This window comes from Phoca vitulina, unplaced genomic scaffold (genome assembly GCF_004348235.1).
Source record: "Phoca vitulina isolate PV1807 unplaced genomic scaffold, GSC_HSeal_1.0 scaffold2, whole genome shotgun sequence".
In the NCBI taxonomy this organism is placed as follows: domain Eukaryota; kingdom Metazoa; phylum Chordata; class Mammalia; order Carnivora; family Phocidae; genus Phoca; species Phoca vitulina.
In genome coordinates, this window is record NW_022589705.1 from 95,484,603 (window position 1) to 95,505,141 (window position 20,539).

General features: G+C 40.1%; 1 protein-coding gene across 10 annotated transcripts in view; it reads right to left on the reverse strand.

The window, feature by feature from the left end:
• The window catches only part of PER3 (period circadian regulator 3), a 75,560-nt gene that overhangs the window by 16,100 nt on the left and 38,921 nt on the right, over positions 1-20,539 (reverse strand). For 3 of the 10 annotated variants that reach the window (XM_032394371.1, XM_032394380.1, XM_032394362.1), the window contains 5 exons: positions 17,085-17,330; positions 15,979-16,676; positions 14,283-14,391; positions 4,972-5,152; positions 3,277-4,408 (listed from right to left, as the gene is read on the reverse strand). In XM_032394371.1, coding sequence (XP_032250262.1) covers positions 4,099-4,408; positions 4,972-5,152; positions 14,283-14,391; positions 15,979-16,676; positions 17,085-17,330 — 1,544 coding nt within the window. In that variant the 3' untranslated portion in view covers positions 3,277-4,098. The other 7 variants (XM_032394419.1, XM_032394427.1, XM_032394433.1 and 4 more) reach the window with 6 other exon arrangements.

Genomic DNA, 20,539 nt, shown 5'->3' on the forward strand with positions numbered 1-20,539 from the left:
GCTTCTCCCTCTGCCCCTCCCCCTGCTCCTGTGCAAGGGCGGGTGCACACTCTCTCTCTCAAATAAACAAAATTTTATTAAAAAAAAAAAAGAAAAAGCTTTCACTTTCTGGATTTAAGATCTCAAGGACAAATCCATAGGGAAAGAGGTCTCAAACTCGAAGAACGGATGTGTCACCTCGGGGACCATGCTGACATTAAGTAGCTGTGGTAACACCGTGGCATCTCGCGCCGTTGACACGAAGCTAACACTGGCTGTCCAACACACAACGTTGGCACCACAGAACTGTTTTATATTTATGAGGCCAGAAAGAGCTTCCGTGGAATACCCACGCGGGGTAACTGGGAGCCCTGGCCCGCGTCTCAGTGGTGTAGGCAATTACCCCTGCGGACGGGGCTCTGGGGTCGGATTCGAACCTTCCCATCCCTGCTCCGGACACGCAGGTGCGCTCTACGGAATCGGAAAGAATACTGCTGACGCTGAATTCTGTGAGTTAGGCCTTTCAGTCAGTGTTAGAAATATGCATGTACGTTGAGGACCCAGCGCTGCCCCGAGGGCTCGATGAGGTAATGGATTTGAAAACGCAGCAGGAGCTCAGACGCTGTGACGACGCAAACACACAGCGTTGCTGAGAAAACCAGTGTTAATCCTGCCCCTTGCAATGCAACTTAATAAACATTTCATGATGATAAAAAATATTCAGGGCAAAGGTTTATTGACACAATGCAAAAATATCTCTGGTTCTACATGTACACAGTTTGTTTTTACTTGAAAAAGATACCTGGTTGAAATATTAATAACCATTAAAAACAAGTAAATTCACACAATTATAAATTCAGTCGAAATGGAATTTCAATTTAGATTAAATTTACCTTGTGAATTATAACGAAGTTTTACTTAATTGCGAAACAACTCCATTCACACAGCATTCTGTTTTTCATAAATCCTGACCTCTTACCCAAGAAAATGCAGCTTTTTGGGTAACATTTATGTAAACATGGAAGCCTATAATACACATTTTTATTACCAATTTCTGTAGTTATTAATACAAAAAGTTAATAAACTTGAACAATAAAGTGTAAAAGTGGGTACAGCCCCCTCGGGGGGCAGCAGCGTCACTGCTGAGCCTCATTTCTCCCCTCCAGCAGTGCGAGCTTCACGGTCCAATCCCTAAACACGCCAACTAATCTACTTGTCAACATATGAAAGTTATAAACGGTATTACAGATCTGCCTACAACAAGCACCAGTTTCATGTCAAGTCTGGCATAATATGCACTCCATAAAATGTGTACTAAGGCAAAGAGATCAGCAAATTCAGATAAAACCAATATCCAGGAAGAATGAAAAAGAGGTGCTTACATGATTGGAGAATGTAAGGTATAAAACGTGCTGCATGAAGCTGAGTGACCTCTGACAGCCACATGTCATTTCTCATTTATACAAATTAAAATTTTTGTCCCTGCAGAAGGTCATGATGAGTACATTGATGGATAATATCTTGGCTGGTTAGTTTTTTAAATTTTGATTTTTCACCAAGGGCAAAAATACCACACAACCTAACCAACATGACGAGGGCTCCGAAATCACTCAGCGATCAGGATGGAGTAGAATATGAGAGCTCCCCAGTCATAACACTGGAGTAGTTGCATGGAACAGCTTAGCATTTGAAAATGGCTCCGACACATAGAATTGCCTTCTAGGAAAACCTACTTTAGAAAGGAAACCCGAGCTACGGGAACTAAGAATCAGGGCCCTGCAGTCACCATGGAATCATGGATAAAAAGGTTGAGTCTCCTAATTATTATCAGGATGCACTTTTATAAAAAAGTATAAAACTTGAAAAGAGGAAGAGTGTTTTCTTTAAAACAAAATAGAAAACAAAACAACAAAAAAAGAAAAATCAGTCTGTTATATAAAAGATAAAAGGTTACTGCTCCTTCACTTGCTTCTACTCCTCTTTCTGATCTGCGTGGGTCATACTGAGTCTGGGCAGGAATCATGGACTTCTCTAAAGAACAGGGAGCTAACTTATCCAGTAAACTACCCACTCACTTCCTAGAAGACACAATTACGGCTGGCACAGGAAGCACTGATCTCTGGCTGCTTCTGCACTCCAGCGAGGACAGTGGAGCTCCCACGGGCCACTGCTGTCCCCATGGACCGCTGCTGTCCCCATGCAGCCCATCACGGCACTTACAGACCTCCGACAAGGATGGCCAGACCTCTTGTGTGTAAATTGGTTGGAAAGAAAGAGTTAACTGTTAATTTTGGGTGAGACAACATTTAAACACCAATTATTTTTGACATGACTTCTGAAACTTTTTACAGTCATTATTTTAAAACCAAAAACATTAGAAAGGGGAATACCACTGGATGAGTGAGGAGCTCTTTCTATTTTAGTGTCACACATGCAAAAGCTAACTTCAACTCTCTGACAAATAAGCTCACGGTAAGTCGATTGTTAAGGCAGGACTTTGGAAATTTCAGTGGAAGGTGGAAAATTAAAAGGAAAAGTGTCCACATGAACAAAGCTCAAAATCCAACCCCAACAGGCAGATATGTCCGGTGTACCGATGGGTGGTATTTGGTACTACTGGTAAATACAGAAGCGACTCGTGTTGTGGGCAAATGAGAACATTTCATTTGAATTACGGAAGGACGCGCCAAGCTGCCCAAGGACGAGATGAAAGTACTACGTTTCTGGGAAACATTCTGAAAACTAGATGGGCTGCAGGTGGGATGTCAGGTGCTCTCACCCGGAGAATGATTTCTGTAACAGCAGAACAAAATGAAGGAGGCCAAGGTTCGGGGCTCTTTCTGGCTGTACTTCTGACTACCGTCGATTTCGGGTGCCGCCTGTGCACACACCTCTCTGGAGGCCGTCCGATCTCCTCAGAGGACGGCCACACTAGAAAACCACCTGACTGACAGCTGTAAGACTCCAGGAACACGGACATAAAAGACTGTATGTATGACGTCTGCTTCAGAGAAACGATGCCTATTAAAAAAATCAAGAAGGGAAAACCTTAACATTCAGTGACAACCTCGTGGTCACTTAGAGTCGGGGTTTAAAGAGACACACGAAGAGGTCTGGTTGTCCAGCGGGTCCCGGCGGGCGCGCCTCCACGGCCACTCAACCGCTGTTCGCTGCTGCAGCGTGACCACGGGGTTCTGCGGCGTCGCCAAGGGAATCTTGGCTCTCGCAAGTGACGCAGCCCTCCGAGAAAGAACAAGAGCGGGCAGCACGACATAATGTCATCTGGAAAGTTTAAAATCAGTAAAGTGCTGGCCAAGCACCTTATGTCTAGTCCCCGATTTATTCAATTCATGTCTAAGAAGAACCCATGTGACAGTTCATTCCTAACTGTTGTTAGAAGGAACATGACAATTATTTACACACTGTTGCTTACGTTACTTTGGGACTCACTCATTTACTCTTCTACTCAAAACCCACAAAAACAGTATTTTAAGAACAAGGACACGTGAAATGAGTCACGGGCTCGGCTCCTGCTCTGTGGCAACGCCGCCTCTAACCAGGCTCAAGTTGCGGGAACGCATTCGTTTCTTTAAAAAGGAGGGTGGGGAGAACACCAGCACCTGTTTACTTCAGAAGCCGTAACACCTCACTGTTCTGAACACCTAGCTTTCTTCTCTTGCTATAGTTTTTAACTTCACACACTGTCACCTCCCACATAAAAGCCTGACACTTGAGGGAATAAAGGGCTCATTCCTGGTACAAGTGTCACAACCGTTCCACAGAGCCGCCACGGGGACCACCGGCAAATGAGAGCTCCACTGGCCAGGCCACTCACATGTGATCTCATTGAGAAGATCTTGTAACAGCCAAAGACCACCTGGGTCTCACGGAAGATCCTGCTAGGTATGAATACTACATCTAATGTGAATCCCACATCTTGAGTTTTAACTCCGTTCAAACACATTCGCATATCTGAAATGCAAATCTCTTATTCCTCTCCTCCCCTGTCAATCATACATCAGAGCAGGTGCCCTGTAACATTCCAACCAGGAAACACACTTGCAGTCCAAAAGACCTGTATTCAAAATCAGAGGGACTGTGCAACCATATATAAATTATTTAATAACTGTACACGTTACTTTGTTGTTTGTTGGTGAGGTAGAAAGATCTGTGAGGGCTGTAATTTTCAGTGGTTTCACTGCAATGTGTATTAAGTGCCTCGGGCACTGTCTGGCACAAAAAAACATCATATAAGACAGCTGTTGTCACCGTGCTTACTTGGATGTCTATTCCTTGAGGGATCGTCTGGCTCTGAATCCAAGAGTGCACCTTGACCAGCTCCTCCCTCTGCCCGCGTGAGAACCGGGGCTGCCGCCCCCGCATGCCCGCCAGCTTCCCCAGGTCCTCTCTCAGGACAGCCTCTGTCACCCTGAGGACAAACGAGCAACCTTAGTCCTGAAGAAGGCACAGGGTTCTTCTGTTATCTAAGACAAGCACTTCTTGGCTTTGCGATATACTTTATATCTCTTGCTAATATATAATGTGCCCATTAAAAAAATAACTGAACTTGGTGAAGCTAGAGCACTTTTTCTTGGTGGAAAGCATCTGCACAGTGCTTGAATGAGGCAGACCGAAGAAACAGATTCCCCTGAGCTCCTCTCTTCTTGTAGAATGGGAAAAATTCAGAGTCTAGAAAGAAAAGTTCTGGTACTTGGGTGCCATCATGGAAGCGCTGCCTTACTCTACTTTCTGGTCTCACGATGCACAACATGTCGGTTCGGTGTGGATCGGAGTGTGTGTGTGGCACCACCACCATGGCCACTGTCCTAGGATCACTCATCATTTGACTTCAAATGAATGAATGTGAAAATCTAGTTCTTTAAGAGCATGTATAAAAAACATAATTTAAAAATCATTTTGCATTAAACAACATACTTAAGAAATCATCAAAAAAACCCTCATAAAAGTGGGTCTTCTGAAGGGCTTTCTTACCTCTCAGGTACCTGATACGTCATTAGAATGCACTCAGGAGTTTGTTTTATCATTCTCCACATGGACTCTTCAGCTAAACTGGGAAATGTTTCCTTTTGTACATCCTGAGACTGCTGCCCGTTTGAGGTGATTTCAGAAGAATAATCAGTACTAGCGAAGTACATACTGCTCTCACTGCTTCCTATCAAAGATCAACAACAATTACAGGTTAGGAGATACCTCTTAGGGGCCGATTTGCCAAACTTATTCCTCAAAGACTCTGGCAACCAGCTGACAGTCTTTGTTACCACGCAGCCGAGCCACGGTCCCGGGTGACCTCACCTCCCAGTTCCTCCACCTTCCCTAGATCTCCCTCTCACTCCTCCTGAGCTGGCCACGCTCAAGGCCATACCTTGCTCCTTTTCATCACTTGCAACTGCTCCATGTCAGCTCCATCTCCCAAACCACTAACATCTTACTCAGCTTTACTTGCTAGTCTGCTTGTTCAAGTGCGCCAACTACAGATCTGAAACCGTGCCTCGGCCCTTCAGCTTAGAGCCCAGCACCCATCATTCAGTAACATGCTTTGCAATACCCGAGATTTCTTTTTCCCTCTGACTTTTCACAACTATCCAGATGTCAATTCTCATAAAGCTAACTGTCAATTTTGTTCTTATGTAAACCCTAGTAGCCAAAGATATGGAGAAAAGTCATAAATAATAGGGTACATTGGTTCATCATCACCAAAAGGATCATTCAAATGCTGGGTAACTCTGCTATGGTCTCTGGCCGGCACACCAGCCTGTCCTAGCAAGGACCACTTTCTACACCTCTGCTCCCTCACTCTCATCTGATGGAAACGGAATTCATTATCCTGACACTAAATGTAAACTTACTCATATCTACACTCTCTCCTCACCTCCTCCTGTTCCAAAAGAGAAGCTGTCCACCCATCCCACGGCCCATCCCTTATGGCTGCTACGGAGCCTTGCAGATCATTCTTTTCCTGTCTTGCATCTGACCTTTCTAGATCCTTTTCATCAACTTTGAAACAATAAAACAAACAAAAAACCCAAAGTACCTCTCTAATTTTTTAAAAAATTACATGGGCAGATATAAAAGATGTTTTTCCTCACTTAAAAGAGAAAAACTCCCTAAAAGGTAATTGTTTAAAGCAACAACAATAACAATTTTATTGTGGCGTTTATAATACATGTAGAAAGAATATTTTTTGTAAGCAAAAATAGCACAGAACATGAAGGGGAAATGGAAGCACTCTTTTAAGGTACTTAGACATAAAGTGATATAATACATATGAGGTCTGAAGGTTAACTGTGACAGATAAAAGACGAACTTGTAAATCCTAGAGCAATGACTAAAAAAAGAAAAAACAATGAGAGGTATAGCTGAGAAGCCAGCAATAGAGAGAAAAATAAAATCATTAAAAACACATAATTATCAAAAAGGAAGAGGGGAGGAGGAGAAAAAAAGAAAGAGCAGATGAGACAAACATAAAACAAGTAGCAAGATGGAAGATTTGATTTACACTTGACCATATAAATAGTCACATTAAATGTAAATGGTCTAAGTATTCTAATTAAAAGGCAGAGACTGTGATATGAGTAAAAAAAAAAAAAATCAACACCCAACCATACGCTGGTTATCAGAAAACAACTTTAAATATACAGATAAGTTAAAAGTAAAAAAAAAAAAAAAAAAAAAAAGGAAAAAATATGCCAGATAAACACTAATCAAAATAAAGCTGGAGTGGATACACTGATACTTAAGTAGATGTAAAGCAAAGTACATTCCATTATAAAGAGATCAATTAATCAAAAGGGCCTAACAATCTTGAATGTGTATGCACCTCATAAAAGAGAATCAAAATACATGAAGCAAAAACTGAAACGTAAGACATAGGCTAATTCACAACTATAGTTGGACATTTTAACATCTGTCTCAGTAACTGATAAAACAGAAAATTGGTTCGAATGTAGAAGACTAGACCAACATTTTTAGCCAACTTGATGTGATTTACATTTACAGAAGACAAGAGCAGAGTGCACAGGCTTTTCAACTGCACATGAAACTTGTATCAAAATAGACCAAATTCTGGACCATTAAATAAGTCTCAGTAAATTTTTAAAAATACAATGTTTTCTGACTGTAATTAAGTTAGAAACCAATAAAATATCTGGGAAAATCCCCAAATATTACGAAATTAAAAACATTTTTATAACCCATGGCCAAAAAAAGAAAACACAAAGGAAATTATAAGGTATTCTGGACTGAATGAAAATACATCAAAATTTGAGCAATGTAGTGAAGTAGTGCTTAGAGGTTAATTAAAAGCATCAATTGTATATATTTAGGAAGGAAAAAACAGTCCCAAAGCAATGCTCTGAGGTTAAGAAATGAGAAAAAGAACACATAAAATCCAAAGTAAACAGAGGAAAATAATAAAGATTAGAGCAGAAATTGATAAGATACAGAACCAGAAAACAATAGGGAAAAAAACCCCAATGAAACCAAAAGTTGCTTCTTTGAAAAGTAATAAAATTGGCAACCATACAGCCAGAATGGTCAGAAGAAAATTAATACTAGTAATAAGAGAGAGGACATTACTAGATTCTACAGACCTTAAAAGGATAAGGGAATATTATAAACAACTTTATGCCAATAAATTCAACAACTTAGATGAAATGGACAAACTCCTTGAAAGATACAAATCACAAACATCACTCAAAAAGAAAGAGATGAACTGAGTAGCCCATATCTACAAAAGAAATTAAATTTGTTGTCATAAACCTTCTCCTAAGAAAACTTCAGGCCCAGAGAGCTACACTGGTGACTTCTACCAAACATTTAAGAAAGACATAATATCATTTCAATATAAACTCTTCCAGAAAACAGAAGAGAAGGGAACAGTTCCCAACTTATTTTTTAGGCCAGCATTACCCTGGTACCAAAACCAAAGATATTACAAGAAAAGAAAACAAAGGGCCAGTATTTCCTATAATAGTGTGATAATCCTTAACAAAATCTTAGGAAAGAAAATCCAGCAATATATAAAAAGGATAAAATAGCATGGCCAAATACAAGGTTTGTTTAATATTTGAAAAGTAGTGTAATTCACTATATTAACAGAATAAGGGAGAAGAACTATATGATTAACTCAACAGATGCAGAAAAATCATCTCAGCAAATTAGCAATAGAAAGGAACTCCTCAATTATACTGATAAAAGGCATTTAAGAAAGACCTACATTTAACATCATTCTTAATGGTAAAATTCTGCCTGCTTTCCCCCTAAAACTGCTAGTAAGACAAAGTATCAGTTTTACCACTTTCATTCAACATTAGGGGTGCTAACCAGTCCAATAAGGCAAGACAAATAAGTAAAGACATACAGATCAGAAAAGAAGAAGTAAACTATATTTGCAAACAACAAGACTGTTTATATAGAAAAGAGCTACTAAAGAGCTACTAAAAGTAATAAAAGAGTTTAGAAAGATGGCAAAATACAAGTTCAAAATAAAAATTCAATTAGATTTCTATATTCCAACAACAAATACTTGGAAATTGAAATTTTACAACGCCATTTACCATAGTATAAAAAATGAAATCCTTAGGGATAAATTTAGCAAAATACGTGTAAGACTTGTGCACTGAAAAGTACAAAATGCTGCTGAGAAAAATTAAAGACCTACATAAATAGAGAAATACATCATGCGTGCGGACAAAAGACTCAATACTGATAATTCTCTATTGGTTTATTGATTCAACATGATGTCAATAAAACAGCAGGCCTCTTTGTAGAAACTAAGAAACTGATTCTACAATTTATATGGACAAAGGACCTATACTATCCAAAATTATTTTGAAAATAAGAATAAAGTTGGAAGAATTACCTCATCAGATTTCAAAACTTATCTGAAAGCTGTATTACTCAAAAGAATATGGTATTACCCTAAAGCTAGCCATAAAGATAAATAGAACAGAAAAGAGAGTCTACAAACAGACCCAACATATACAGCCAATTTATTTTCAAAAAAGGTGCCAAGGTAATCCAATGGGGAAAAGATTAATCTTTTCGACAAATGGGACAGGGACTGGAGATCCACACGCAAAGAAGGTATCAACCCTTACCTCACACCACATATAAAAATTAACTAAAAATGGATCACAGACCTAGCTACAAACGATTGTTAAAAAAGGGGTGCCTGGGTGGCTCAGTTGATTGAGCATCAGACTCGGTTTTGGCTCAGGTCATGATCTCAGGGTTGTGGGATCAAGACCCACATTGGGCTCCACAGCACAGAGTTTGCTTGTCCCTCTCCCTCTGCTCCTCCCCTTGCTCATGCTCTCTTAAATAAATAAATAAAATCTTAAAAAAAAAAAAAAAGATTGTTAAAAAAGACACAGCAGGGACACCTGGGTGGCTCAATCAGTTAAGTGTCTGACTTTTGACTTTGGCTCAGGGTTGTGAGATTGAGCCCCACGCTTGGGATTCTCTCTCTTCCTCTTCCTGTGCCCCATACCCACCACCCATTTGTGCATGTACACTCTCTCTCTCTCACACACACACAAAAAGACACTACAAGCCCCAAATGGAGTCACCTGTGCTTGGCACATGTCAGCAAACCAAGACTTAATACCTAACCTAACTGCAGTTTCATCTTCCCAGGAATGTAACTTTTAACCAGTCAACATGGAATTACCTGGTCAGGACTAATGAGATAATCTACCTGATAAACCCCTTCCATTTCCCTTAGGACTGTGACCTTGTCTGAAATGATGTATTCTTTAGTAGTAACTTCCTTTTCCTGCCCCCTTTCTGCCACACAAAACAAAACAAAACAAAAACCCCCCAAAAACAAAAACAAAAAAACCATTCCATTTTGTATAGCTCTTCAGAACTCCTTTCTGTTGCTAGATGGGATGCTGCTCAATTCATGAATCATTGAGCAATGCCAATTTGATCTTCACATTTACTCAGTTAAATGTTTTTTGTGTTTAACAAGATAAACCTATAAAACTTCAAAAGGAAATAGGAGACTATCAGTGACTTTGAGACAAAGAAGAGCATTACATAATGATAAGGGGTTCAATACAACAAGTGGCTATAACACTTGTAAATGTCTATGTACTCAACAGAGGAGCACCTAAATACATAAAACAAACATTAATAGACATAAAGGGAGAAACTGACAATAATATAATAATATTGGGAAACTTTAACACCCCACTTACACCAAAGGACAGATCAGACAGAAGGAGACAATGGCTCTGAACGACACATTAGACCACACAGGACTTAACAGATACATATGAACATCCCATCCAAAGAGAGCAGAATACACATTCTTTTCAAGTGCATATGGAATGTTCTCTAGGACAGATCACATGTTATGCCACAAAACAAGTCTCAATAAGTTTAGAAAGATTGAAATCATATCAAATATCTTTTCTGACAATGATATAAAACTAGAAATTAATTATAAGGAAAAAACTGGAAAAAACCCACAAATAACGTGGAGGCTAAACAACATGCTACTAAAAAACCAATCTGTCAAATCAAAGAAGAAATAAAATAAACACATGGACACAAATGAAAATGTAAACATAATGGGCCAATGGGAAGCAGCAAAAGCAGTTCTAAGAGGCAAGTTTCTGGCAATAAGGGCCTACCTCAAGAAACAAGAAAAATCTCAAAATAATATAACCATAATACCTAAAGGAAACAGATAAAGAGCAAACAAAGCCCAAAGTTAGTAGGAAGAAGGAAATACAGATCAAAGCAAAAATAAATGAAATGGAGACTAAGAAAACAGAGAAAAGATTGATGAAACTTTGTTTCTGCTTTCTTGCTGAAGACAGGAATGTGGTGGTTCTTAAAAAAAAAAGAAAAAAACAACAAACTGATAAAACTTTAGCCAGACTCATCAAGAAAAAAGAAAGAAGATTCAAATAAATAAAATCAGATGAAAGAGAAGTAACAACTGACACTACAGAAATACCAAAGATTAAAAGAGACTACTACAAGAAACCATATGCCAGTAAGTTAGACAACCTGGAAGAAATGGATAAATTCCTAAAAACACAAACTTCTAAAACAAAATCTGGAAGAAATAAAAATCTGAACAGACTGATGACTTGTAATGAAACTGAATCAGTAATCAAAAAACCCTCAACCAACAAAAGTTCAGAACCAGATGGCTTCACAGGTGAATTCTACCAAACATTTATTTAAAAAAATTTTTTAAAGTTCTGTTTATTTAAGTAATCTCTATACCCAATGTGGGGCTTGAATTCATGACCCTGAGATCAAGAGTCACATGCTCCACTGACTGAGCCAGCTAGGTGCCCCTAATTCTACCAAACGTTTGAAGAAGAGCTGATACCTATTATTGTCAAACTATTCCAGAAAATCAAAGAGGAAGAAAAGCTTCCAAATTCATTCAATGAGGACAGTATTACCTTGCTACCAAATCCAGACAAAGACACCACAAAACAAGTAACTACAGGTCCATGTTATCCCTGATGAACACAGATGCAAAAATCCTCAACAAAATATTAGCAAACTGAATTAACAATTTGTTAAAAGGATTATTCACCATGATGAAGTGGGACTTATTCTAGGGATGCAAGGATAGTTCAATATCTGCAAGTCAATCAACATGATATACCACATTAACAAAATAAGGGATAAAAACCACATAATCCTCTCAATAATTGCAGAAAAAGCATTTGACAAAATTCAGCATCCATTCATGATAAAAACTCCCAACAAACTGGGTTTAGAGGGAACATAACTCAACATAATAAAGGCCACAAACCCATAGTTAATATCATACTCAATGGTGAAAAACTGAAAGCTTTCACTCTAAGATCAAAAACAAGACAAAGATGTCCCAACTTTTATTAAAGATTTTATTTGTCAGAGAGACAGAGAGAGCGAGCGCACAAGCATGGGGAGCGGCAAGCAGAGGGAGAAGCAGGCTCCCCGTTGAGCAAGGAGCCTGACATGGGACTCAATTCCCAGGACCCTGGGATCATGACCCAAGCCAAAGGCAGACACCCAACCAACCGAGCCACCCAGGTGTCCCACTCCAACTTTTATTCAACACAGTACTGGAAGTCCTAGCTTTAGCAATCAGACAAGAAAAGGAGATCAAAGGTATCCAAATTAGTAAGGAAGAAATAAAACATTATTTGCAGATGGCATGATACTATATATAGAAAACCCTAAAGGCTACCAAAAAACTATTAGAACAAATAAATTCAGTAAAGTCGTGAGCACAAAATTAATACAGGGAACTCTGTCACATTCTATACACTAATAATGAAGTAGGAGAAAGAAAAATTAAGAAAAAATCCCACTGGGGCGCCTGGGTGGCTCAGTCAGCTAAACCTCTCCCTTTGGCTCAAGTCATGATCCCAGGGTCCTGGGATCAAACCTCATGTCAGACTCCCTGCTCAGTGAGGAGTCTGCTTCTCCCCCTGCCTCTGCTCCTGCTCTCTCTCTCAAATAAATGGATAAAATCTTTAAAAAAACCAAAAAACACTAATTTGAAAAGATATATCCACCTCCATGTTTGCTGTATCGTTATTTACAATAGCCAAGATATGAAAGTAACCTAAGTGTCCACCAATAGATGAAAGGATAAAGAAGAGGTGGTATATATACACAATGGAATATTACTCAGCCATAGAAAAGAATGAAATCTTGCCATTTGTGACAACATGGATGGAGCCAGAGAGTATATGCTAAGCAAAATAAGTCAGAGAGAAACAAGTATCGTATGATTTCACTCATGTGGAACTTAAGAAACAAAACAAATGAACAAAGGAGAAAAAAAAGAGAGACAAACCAAGAAACACACTCTTAACTACAGAGAACAAACTGATGGTCACCAGAAGGGAGGTGGGTGGGGGATGGGGGGACATAGGGGATGGGGATTAAGGAGTGTACTTGCTGTGATGAGCACTGGGTATTATATGAAGTGTTGAATCACTACATTGTACACCTGAAACTAACCTAATACTGTAAGTTATTAGTTATAGTATATAGTATATATACTATATAGTATAGTATATAATTACAACTATACTGGAATTAAAATAAAAACCTTAAAAAAAAAGATGTGATGCGCACGCATGTGCGCATGCACACAGAGACACTGGAATCTTACTGAGCCTTAAAAAAAGAATGAGATCCTGTCATTTGCGACAACATGGATAACCTAGAGGGTATTATGCTAAGTGAAATAAGTCAGAGAGAGAAAGAGAAATAAGTCAAACAGAGAAGACTAATACCATATGATTTCACTTATATGTGGAATCTAAAAAACAAAAGAACAAACCAACTAGAAACAGATTCATAAATACAAAGAACTAGTGGTTGCCAGAGGGGAAGGGATTGGGGGATAAGCAAAATAGGTGAGGGGATTAAGAGGTACAAACTTCCAGTCATAAACAAACAAGTCATGGAGACGAAAACTACTGCACAGGGAATATAGTCAATAATACTGTAATAATGTTGTATGGTGAGATGGTAACTACACTTATCATGGTGAGCACCGCATAACTGATAAAATTGTTGAATCACTATGTTGTACACTGGAAACTAATATAACGTTGTATGTAATAAGACTTTAATAATAAAAATAAAATAAATAAGTTAACCATACACTTTACACATGACCTAGCAATTTCGTTCCTAGATGTTTACCGAATAGAAATGAAAATGTATGTCCACAAAAGGACGCAGACTCAAAGTTCACAGCAGCATTATTCTTAATAGCCCCAAACTAGAAGCAACTGAATAAACCATCAAGCGGTGAATGGATCTCCATACAAATTAATTCTGCTCCATAATAAGAAGAACAAGTGACTGATACATACCAATAAGGATGAATCTCAGCAGCACTGCGTTAACTGAAAGAACCCTAATACAAAAGACTGCATACTGGACCATTCAACTAATATGAAATTACAGAAAAATCAAAACTAGAGTGATAGAAAGCAAATCAGTGGTTGCCAGGAGCTGGAGCGTCAGGGCAGAAACTGATTCTAAAGGGTCACAGAAGAACTCTTCCAGATGATGGAAATGTTCTATATGGTAATTGTGGTGCTGGTTACACTAATGTATACATTTGTCAGAATTCTTGTTTTGTACACCCAAATTTGGTGAATTCTACTGTAGGTAAATGTACCCCAATAAAGTTTATAAAAAAAGAAAAAAGACTTTACTCCCACATCAGTACCAAAACCAGCACACAGTGAGCTCCTGGCAACAGAGCTGGAAGAACTCATCCCTCTGATCACTACCTGATGCCGCAGAGCCCGCTGCAGACGGCGACTCCTCGTATAGTAATGCCCTGGACAGTTCGCTGGCGGTAACACGACGGCTCTTCTTCCCACTATTGCCCGGGACACACTGCAGAAAGTAAGGGCGTAAGAAAAGATTGTAACCTCTCAAGCCTCATATTACAAACTAACTGGCAGATCTTCAACTTCACATGTTAAACAGAATAAAGTGCATACATAAGGGACAGGTCAGACAGTTTAGCCTGTCCCCAAGAATGTGATTTTGACCTTTCTATGTGATATTAAAGACACTGCTGGCTTCTGAGCACCCACCACACACAGGCACCATACAGTTGTGTGTGTTTGTTTTGTCATTCCAAAAATACATACTGAACGTTTTGTAAGTTCTAAGCACTATTCCCAAAACTTAGGAATAGTGAACAAAACAGAGGTCCAGCTATCCTGAGCTTACATTGCATGGGAAAGATTATAGGAATATTACTTCATTTAATCCTCAGAATAAGCCATCAAGGATTAATCTCTTCATTTTTCAAGTGAGGAACAAAGAAGGAAGGCTGACTGACTTGGTTCAGCTAACATGCCAAACAAGGGCCAGAGTGTCTGCATTCCTGTCTTGTTCCACAGCCCGGCTCTGCTCACTGGGATACACTGCCTTGCACATTTCTAGCAAGTGCACTAATATCAGGCTTTGAAATTTCAGCATATTTTCTTGTTTTGGATCATCAGATTGTGAACATTTGTCAAAAAAGGGTATTATGCCTTGAAGGGAAGACTGAAGAAAAACCGTAAAGATTCACACTTGTCTTGAATCCTATACCTAAATAGAGAAACATCCTATTCACCAAAGTTTAACTGGATACATACCTCTGAGAATGATTTTTGGGTAAAGAGATGAAAAGTTAAAGGAAAATAACCATGCAGTTTTTGGTTTTGAAAATGATGTGCATAAGTGTGGAACTAGTTGCTTACTTTACTGAGCAGTAATGAGCAGAAAGTGGCTCCCCCCCGCCCTTCATCCATACCTGGTATCCCTCAACTGTGCCTGCAAGAATGCACTCACTCCATTCAGGTCTTGTCAGTATGGTTTACTCCTACCTTACCACACTGTAACCCCAGTTCTAAGCAAGACAATATATTTTACAGGCAACAGATATGTTAAGTTTAATGACGGGATATCAATTTTTTTTTAACATTTTAGTTCTTTATTTCAGAGAGAGACAGAACATGTGTGCATGTGAGCAGGGGTAAGGGCAGAGGGAGTCTCGAGCTGACTCTGGGCTCAGCACAGAGCCTGACGTGGGGCTTGATCTCACCACCCTGAGATCATGACCTGAGTGGAAATCATGATTCGGATGCTTAACTGACTGAGCCACCCAGGCATCCCTGGACATCAAATTTTAAAGGGGGGGGGGGTGTGTGGAAACCCAGTTCACACAGAAAATGTGAAAGACAGCATTTTGGGAATAAACCTCACAAAGTATCTAAGAAACTAGGACACAGATTCTTTAATTCCTGCTTTTAAAATGTAGCCAGGTAGACAGAGTGCGTATTTCTGGAAAACAAAGCTGCCTCAACCCCAGCTGTGGTGCCGATTACCCGCTAGGCCTTCAGTGTTGAGCCCCAGGGCAAGAACCTTAATTTTAATGAGGACCCACATTTATGTTCTCGCTCACATGCTGGAGGTGGGATCACTTACATACTTAGCTTCCGGGCAAATATCCCTTCTCATTTGATCTGAAGATTCACAGGATCTGAGCATGTCTGCTTGCAGTAAGTTTAGCTGTAGTGGTGAGCTGCTCCTTGAGTTAACACAGGGGTGCTCTCCACATGGCATCTCCCATTTTCCCTCTGCCCGCCTCTGGCTGAAGACAGAGGATGGCGGCTCCAGGTGTGGAGTCACCGCGGATACCGAGGGCGGTGTTCCAGAAGAGCCCGCTGCTCCCAGGAACGCATACGGACAGAAGGATGGTGACAAGAGGGGACAGCCAGGGGGGTCAGGCAGGAAAATGGTCATCACAGTATCTAAGGAAGGAGAAGGGAGAGCAGGAAAAGCCTGCAAGTCGTTCCATAAAGGGGCCTTAGGCAGCCGGTCAAGTGTGGTCAGGGATGCTGCGTGCTCTCTTCCCACAGAGGGCAGGGCCGGGGCGGGGCGGGGTGGGATAAGGTAAGGAGCCAGGCTGGGAACCATCAGGGCAGCCGGGAAGGACAGGCTGGAGGCCTGTGGAGAGGAGGCAAGGGAAGGGCCCCAGGACTGCCTGTACTGGCCATCTCCTCCCAAGTGGGGACAGAAGGTGTCCTGAGAGCCCCTGCTGTTCCACAGTCCCCGCGGCTTCTTCCGCCTGTGCTTCTCCTTCATGCAGCCAGCTGACTGGGCCTGCTTGGAAGCAGAGTCTCCTGAAAGCATAGAGAGGGAGGCATATTATGGAAAACTGGAACCAAAAAGGAAGACAGGAATGCCACTTGCAGGTAATTATAAGTAGATGAGGAAGGAATAGACACTTGTCAATAGTAACCATGTCCACTCCTACTTATACTGAAAACATGAGCAAGATCCCGGATAAAAGCTGTTGTTGTAAAATAAACTTATTTCAGTATCTCTCAATCACTTGCTTATAAAATCAGCTTCTCGGATCCAGGATCTAAGAAAGATCCCAGATAACAAAGTTGATATGAATTTATTCTGTGAGCATCTCTCAGTTTCTTAGAAGCAAAACCCCTATTCCTTACTCCATATCTCCCAGTACTTACTTACACATATTTATAAAATTGATAAATGAAACACAGTTTTTAAAATATAAGTACCTTGAACACACAAATGTTTAGCTTTGTTTCTGCTTTCTTGCTGAAGACAGGATCTGTAGGGTGATGAGAGGATCTTTTTCCGGAATTTATCAACATAATTCTGTTCCTCCTTCTGGGTGTGGGCTGACAGAACAGCCTTTGTGAGCCCTATGTGTTTAAATTCTTCTGAGGTTAGTGGAGCTGGGTGTGTGCCTGGGGTCCAGGGCTCACACGCTGGGGCAGCATCCTCTGCTGGAATCACTTCTGCTGAGGTAAGAAGGAGACAGATTTTATCTTTTTATTAACATATAATGTATTATTGGTTTCAGAGGTACAGGTCTGTGATTCATCAGTCTTATATAATACCCACTGCTCATTACATCACATGCCCTCCTTAATGTCCATCACCCAGTTACCCCAACCCCCCACCCCCTTCCCCTTCAGCAACCCTCAGTTTGTTTCCTATGATTAAGAGTCTCTTATGGTTTGTCTCCCTCTCTGGTTTCAGTCTTGCTTTATTTTTTCCTCTCTTCCCCTATGATCCTCTGTTCTGTTTCTTAAATTCCACATATCAGTGAGATCATATGATAATTGTCTTTCTCTGATTGATTTATTTCACTTAGCATAATACCCTCTAGTTCCATCCACGTCGTTGCAAATGGCAAGTTTTTATTTTTTTGATGGCTGAGTAATAACCCATTTTATATATATATACCACATCTTCTTTACCCATTTATCTGTCGATGGACATCTGGATTCTTTCCATAGTTTGGCTATTGTGGACACTGCTGTTATAAACATTTGGGTGCAGGTACCCCTTCGGATCACTACATTTGTATCTTTGGGGTAAATACCCAGTACTGCAATTGCTGGGTCATAGGGTAGCTCATTTTCAACTTTTTGTGGAGCTTCCATACTGTTTTCCAGAGTGGCTGCACCAGCTTGCATTCCCACCAATAGTGTAAGAGGGTTCCCCCCTTTCTCCACATCCTCACCAACATCTGTCCTTTCCTAACTTGTTCATTTTAGCCATTCTGACTGGTATGAAGTGGTATCACTTTGTGGTTTTGATTTGTATTTCCTTGATGCCAAGTGATGTAGAGCATTTTTTCATGTGTCTGTTGGCCATTTGGATGTCTTCTTTGGAGAAATGTCTATTCATATCTTCTGCCCATTTCTTGATTGGATTATTTGTTCTTTGGGTATTGAGTTTGAGAAGTTTTTTTTTTTTTTAAAGATTTTATTTATTTGAGAGAGCACAAGAGGGGGTAGGGTCAGAGGGAGAAGCAGACTCCCCACTGAGCAGGGAGCCCCGATATGGGACTCGATCCCGGGACTCCGGGATCATGACCTGAGCCAAAGGCAGTCGCTTAACCAACTGAGCCACCCAGGTGCCCGAGTTTGATAAGTTCTTTATAGATTTTGGATACTAGCCCTTTATCTGATATGTCATTTGCAAATATCTTCTCCCATTCTGTCAGTTGTCTTTGGGTTTTGTTTCCTTCACCGTGCAAAAGCTTTTATCCTGATGAAGTCCCATTAGTTCATTTTTGCCTTTGTTTCCCTTTGGAGATGTGTCTAGCAAGAAGTTGCTGTGGCCGAGGTCGAAGAGGTTGCTGCCTGTGTTCTCCTCTAGGATTTTGATGGACTCCTGTCTCATATTTAGGTCTTTCATCCATTTTGAGTCTATTTTTTGTGAATGGTGTAAGGAAATGGTCCAGTTTCATTCTTCTGCATGTGCCTGTCCAGTTTTCCCAACACCATTTGTTGAAAAGGCTGTCTTTTTTCCATTGGATATTCTTTCCTGCTTTGTTGAAGATTAGTTGACCATAGAGTTGAGGGTCCATTTTTGGGTTCTCTATTCTGTTCCATTGATCGATGTGTCTATTTTTGTGCCTGTTCCATACTGTCTTGATGATGACAGCTTTGTAATAGAGCTTGAAGTCCAGAATCGTGATGCTGTCAGTTTTGGTTTTCTTTTTCAACATTCCTTTGGCTAATCGGGGTCTTTTTTGGTTCCATATAATTTTAGGGTAATTGGTTCCAGCTCTGTGAAAAAAGTTGATGGTATTTTGATAGGGATTGCATTGAATGTGCAGATTGCTCTAGGCAGCATAGACATTTTAACAATATTTGTTCTTCCAATCCATGAGCATGGAATGTTTTTCCATTTCTTCACGTCTTCCTCAATTTCTTTCCCGAGTGTTCTATAGTATTCTGAGCATAGATCCTTTGTCTCTTTGGTGAGGTTTACTTCTATGTATCTTCTTATGGTTTTGGGTGCAATTGTAAATGGGACTGACTCCTTAATTTCTCTTTCTTCTGTCTCAGTGTATAAAAATGCAACTGATTTCTGAATAGAAATGCACTGATTTTATATCTTGCCTCTTTGCTGAATTCCTGTGTGAGTTTTAGCAACTTTAAGGTGGAGTCTTTTGGGTTTTCCACATAGAGTATCATGTCATCTGAGAAGAGTGAGTTTGACTTCTTTGCTGATTCTGATGCCTTTTCTTTTTGTTGTCTGACTGCTGAGGCTAGGACTTCTAGTACTATGTTGAACAGCAGTGGTGATAGTGGACATCCCTGCCATGTTCCTGATCTTAGGGGAAAAGCTCTCAGTTTTTCCCCATTAAGAATGATATTTGCTGTGGGCTTTTCATATATGGCTTTTATGATATTGAGGTATGTTCCTTCTATCCCTACACTGTGAAGAGTTTTAATCAAGAAAGGATGCTGTACTTTGCCAAATGCTTTTTCTGCATCAATGGAGAGGATCTTACGGTTCTTGTCCTTTCTTTTATTGATGTAGTGCATCACGTTGATTGATTTGTGGATGCTGAACCACCCTTGCAGCCCAGGAATAAATCCCACTTGGTTGTGGTGAATAATCCTTTTAATATACTGTTGGATCCAACTGGCTAGTATTTCGGTGAGAATTTTTGCATCCATGTTCATCAGGGATATTGGTCTGTAATTCTCCTTTTTGGTGGGGTCTTTGTCCGGTTTTGGGATCAAGGTAATGCTGGCCTCACAGAAAGAGTTTGGAAGTTTTCCTTCCATTTCTAGTTTTTGAAACAGCTTCAGAAGTATAGGTATGAATTCTTCTTTAAATGTTTGGTAGAATTCCCCTGGGAAGCCATCTGGCCCTGGGCTCTTGTTTGTTGGGAGAATTTTGATTACTGTTTCAATTTCCTTGCTGGTTATGGGTCTGTTCAGGTTTTCTATTTCTTCTTGTTTCTGTTTTGGTAGTTTGTACATCTCTAGGAATGCATCCATTTCTTCCAGATTGCCTAATTTGTTGGCATATAGTTGCTCATATTTTCTTATAATTGTTTGTATTTCTTTGGTGTTGGTTGTGATCTCTCCTCTTTCATTTGTGATTTTATTTATTTGGGTCCTTTCCCTTTTCTTTTTGAAAAGTCTGACTAGAGGTTTATCGGTCTTATTCTTTCCAAGAACCAGCTCCTAGCTTTGTT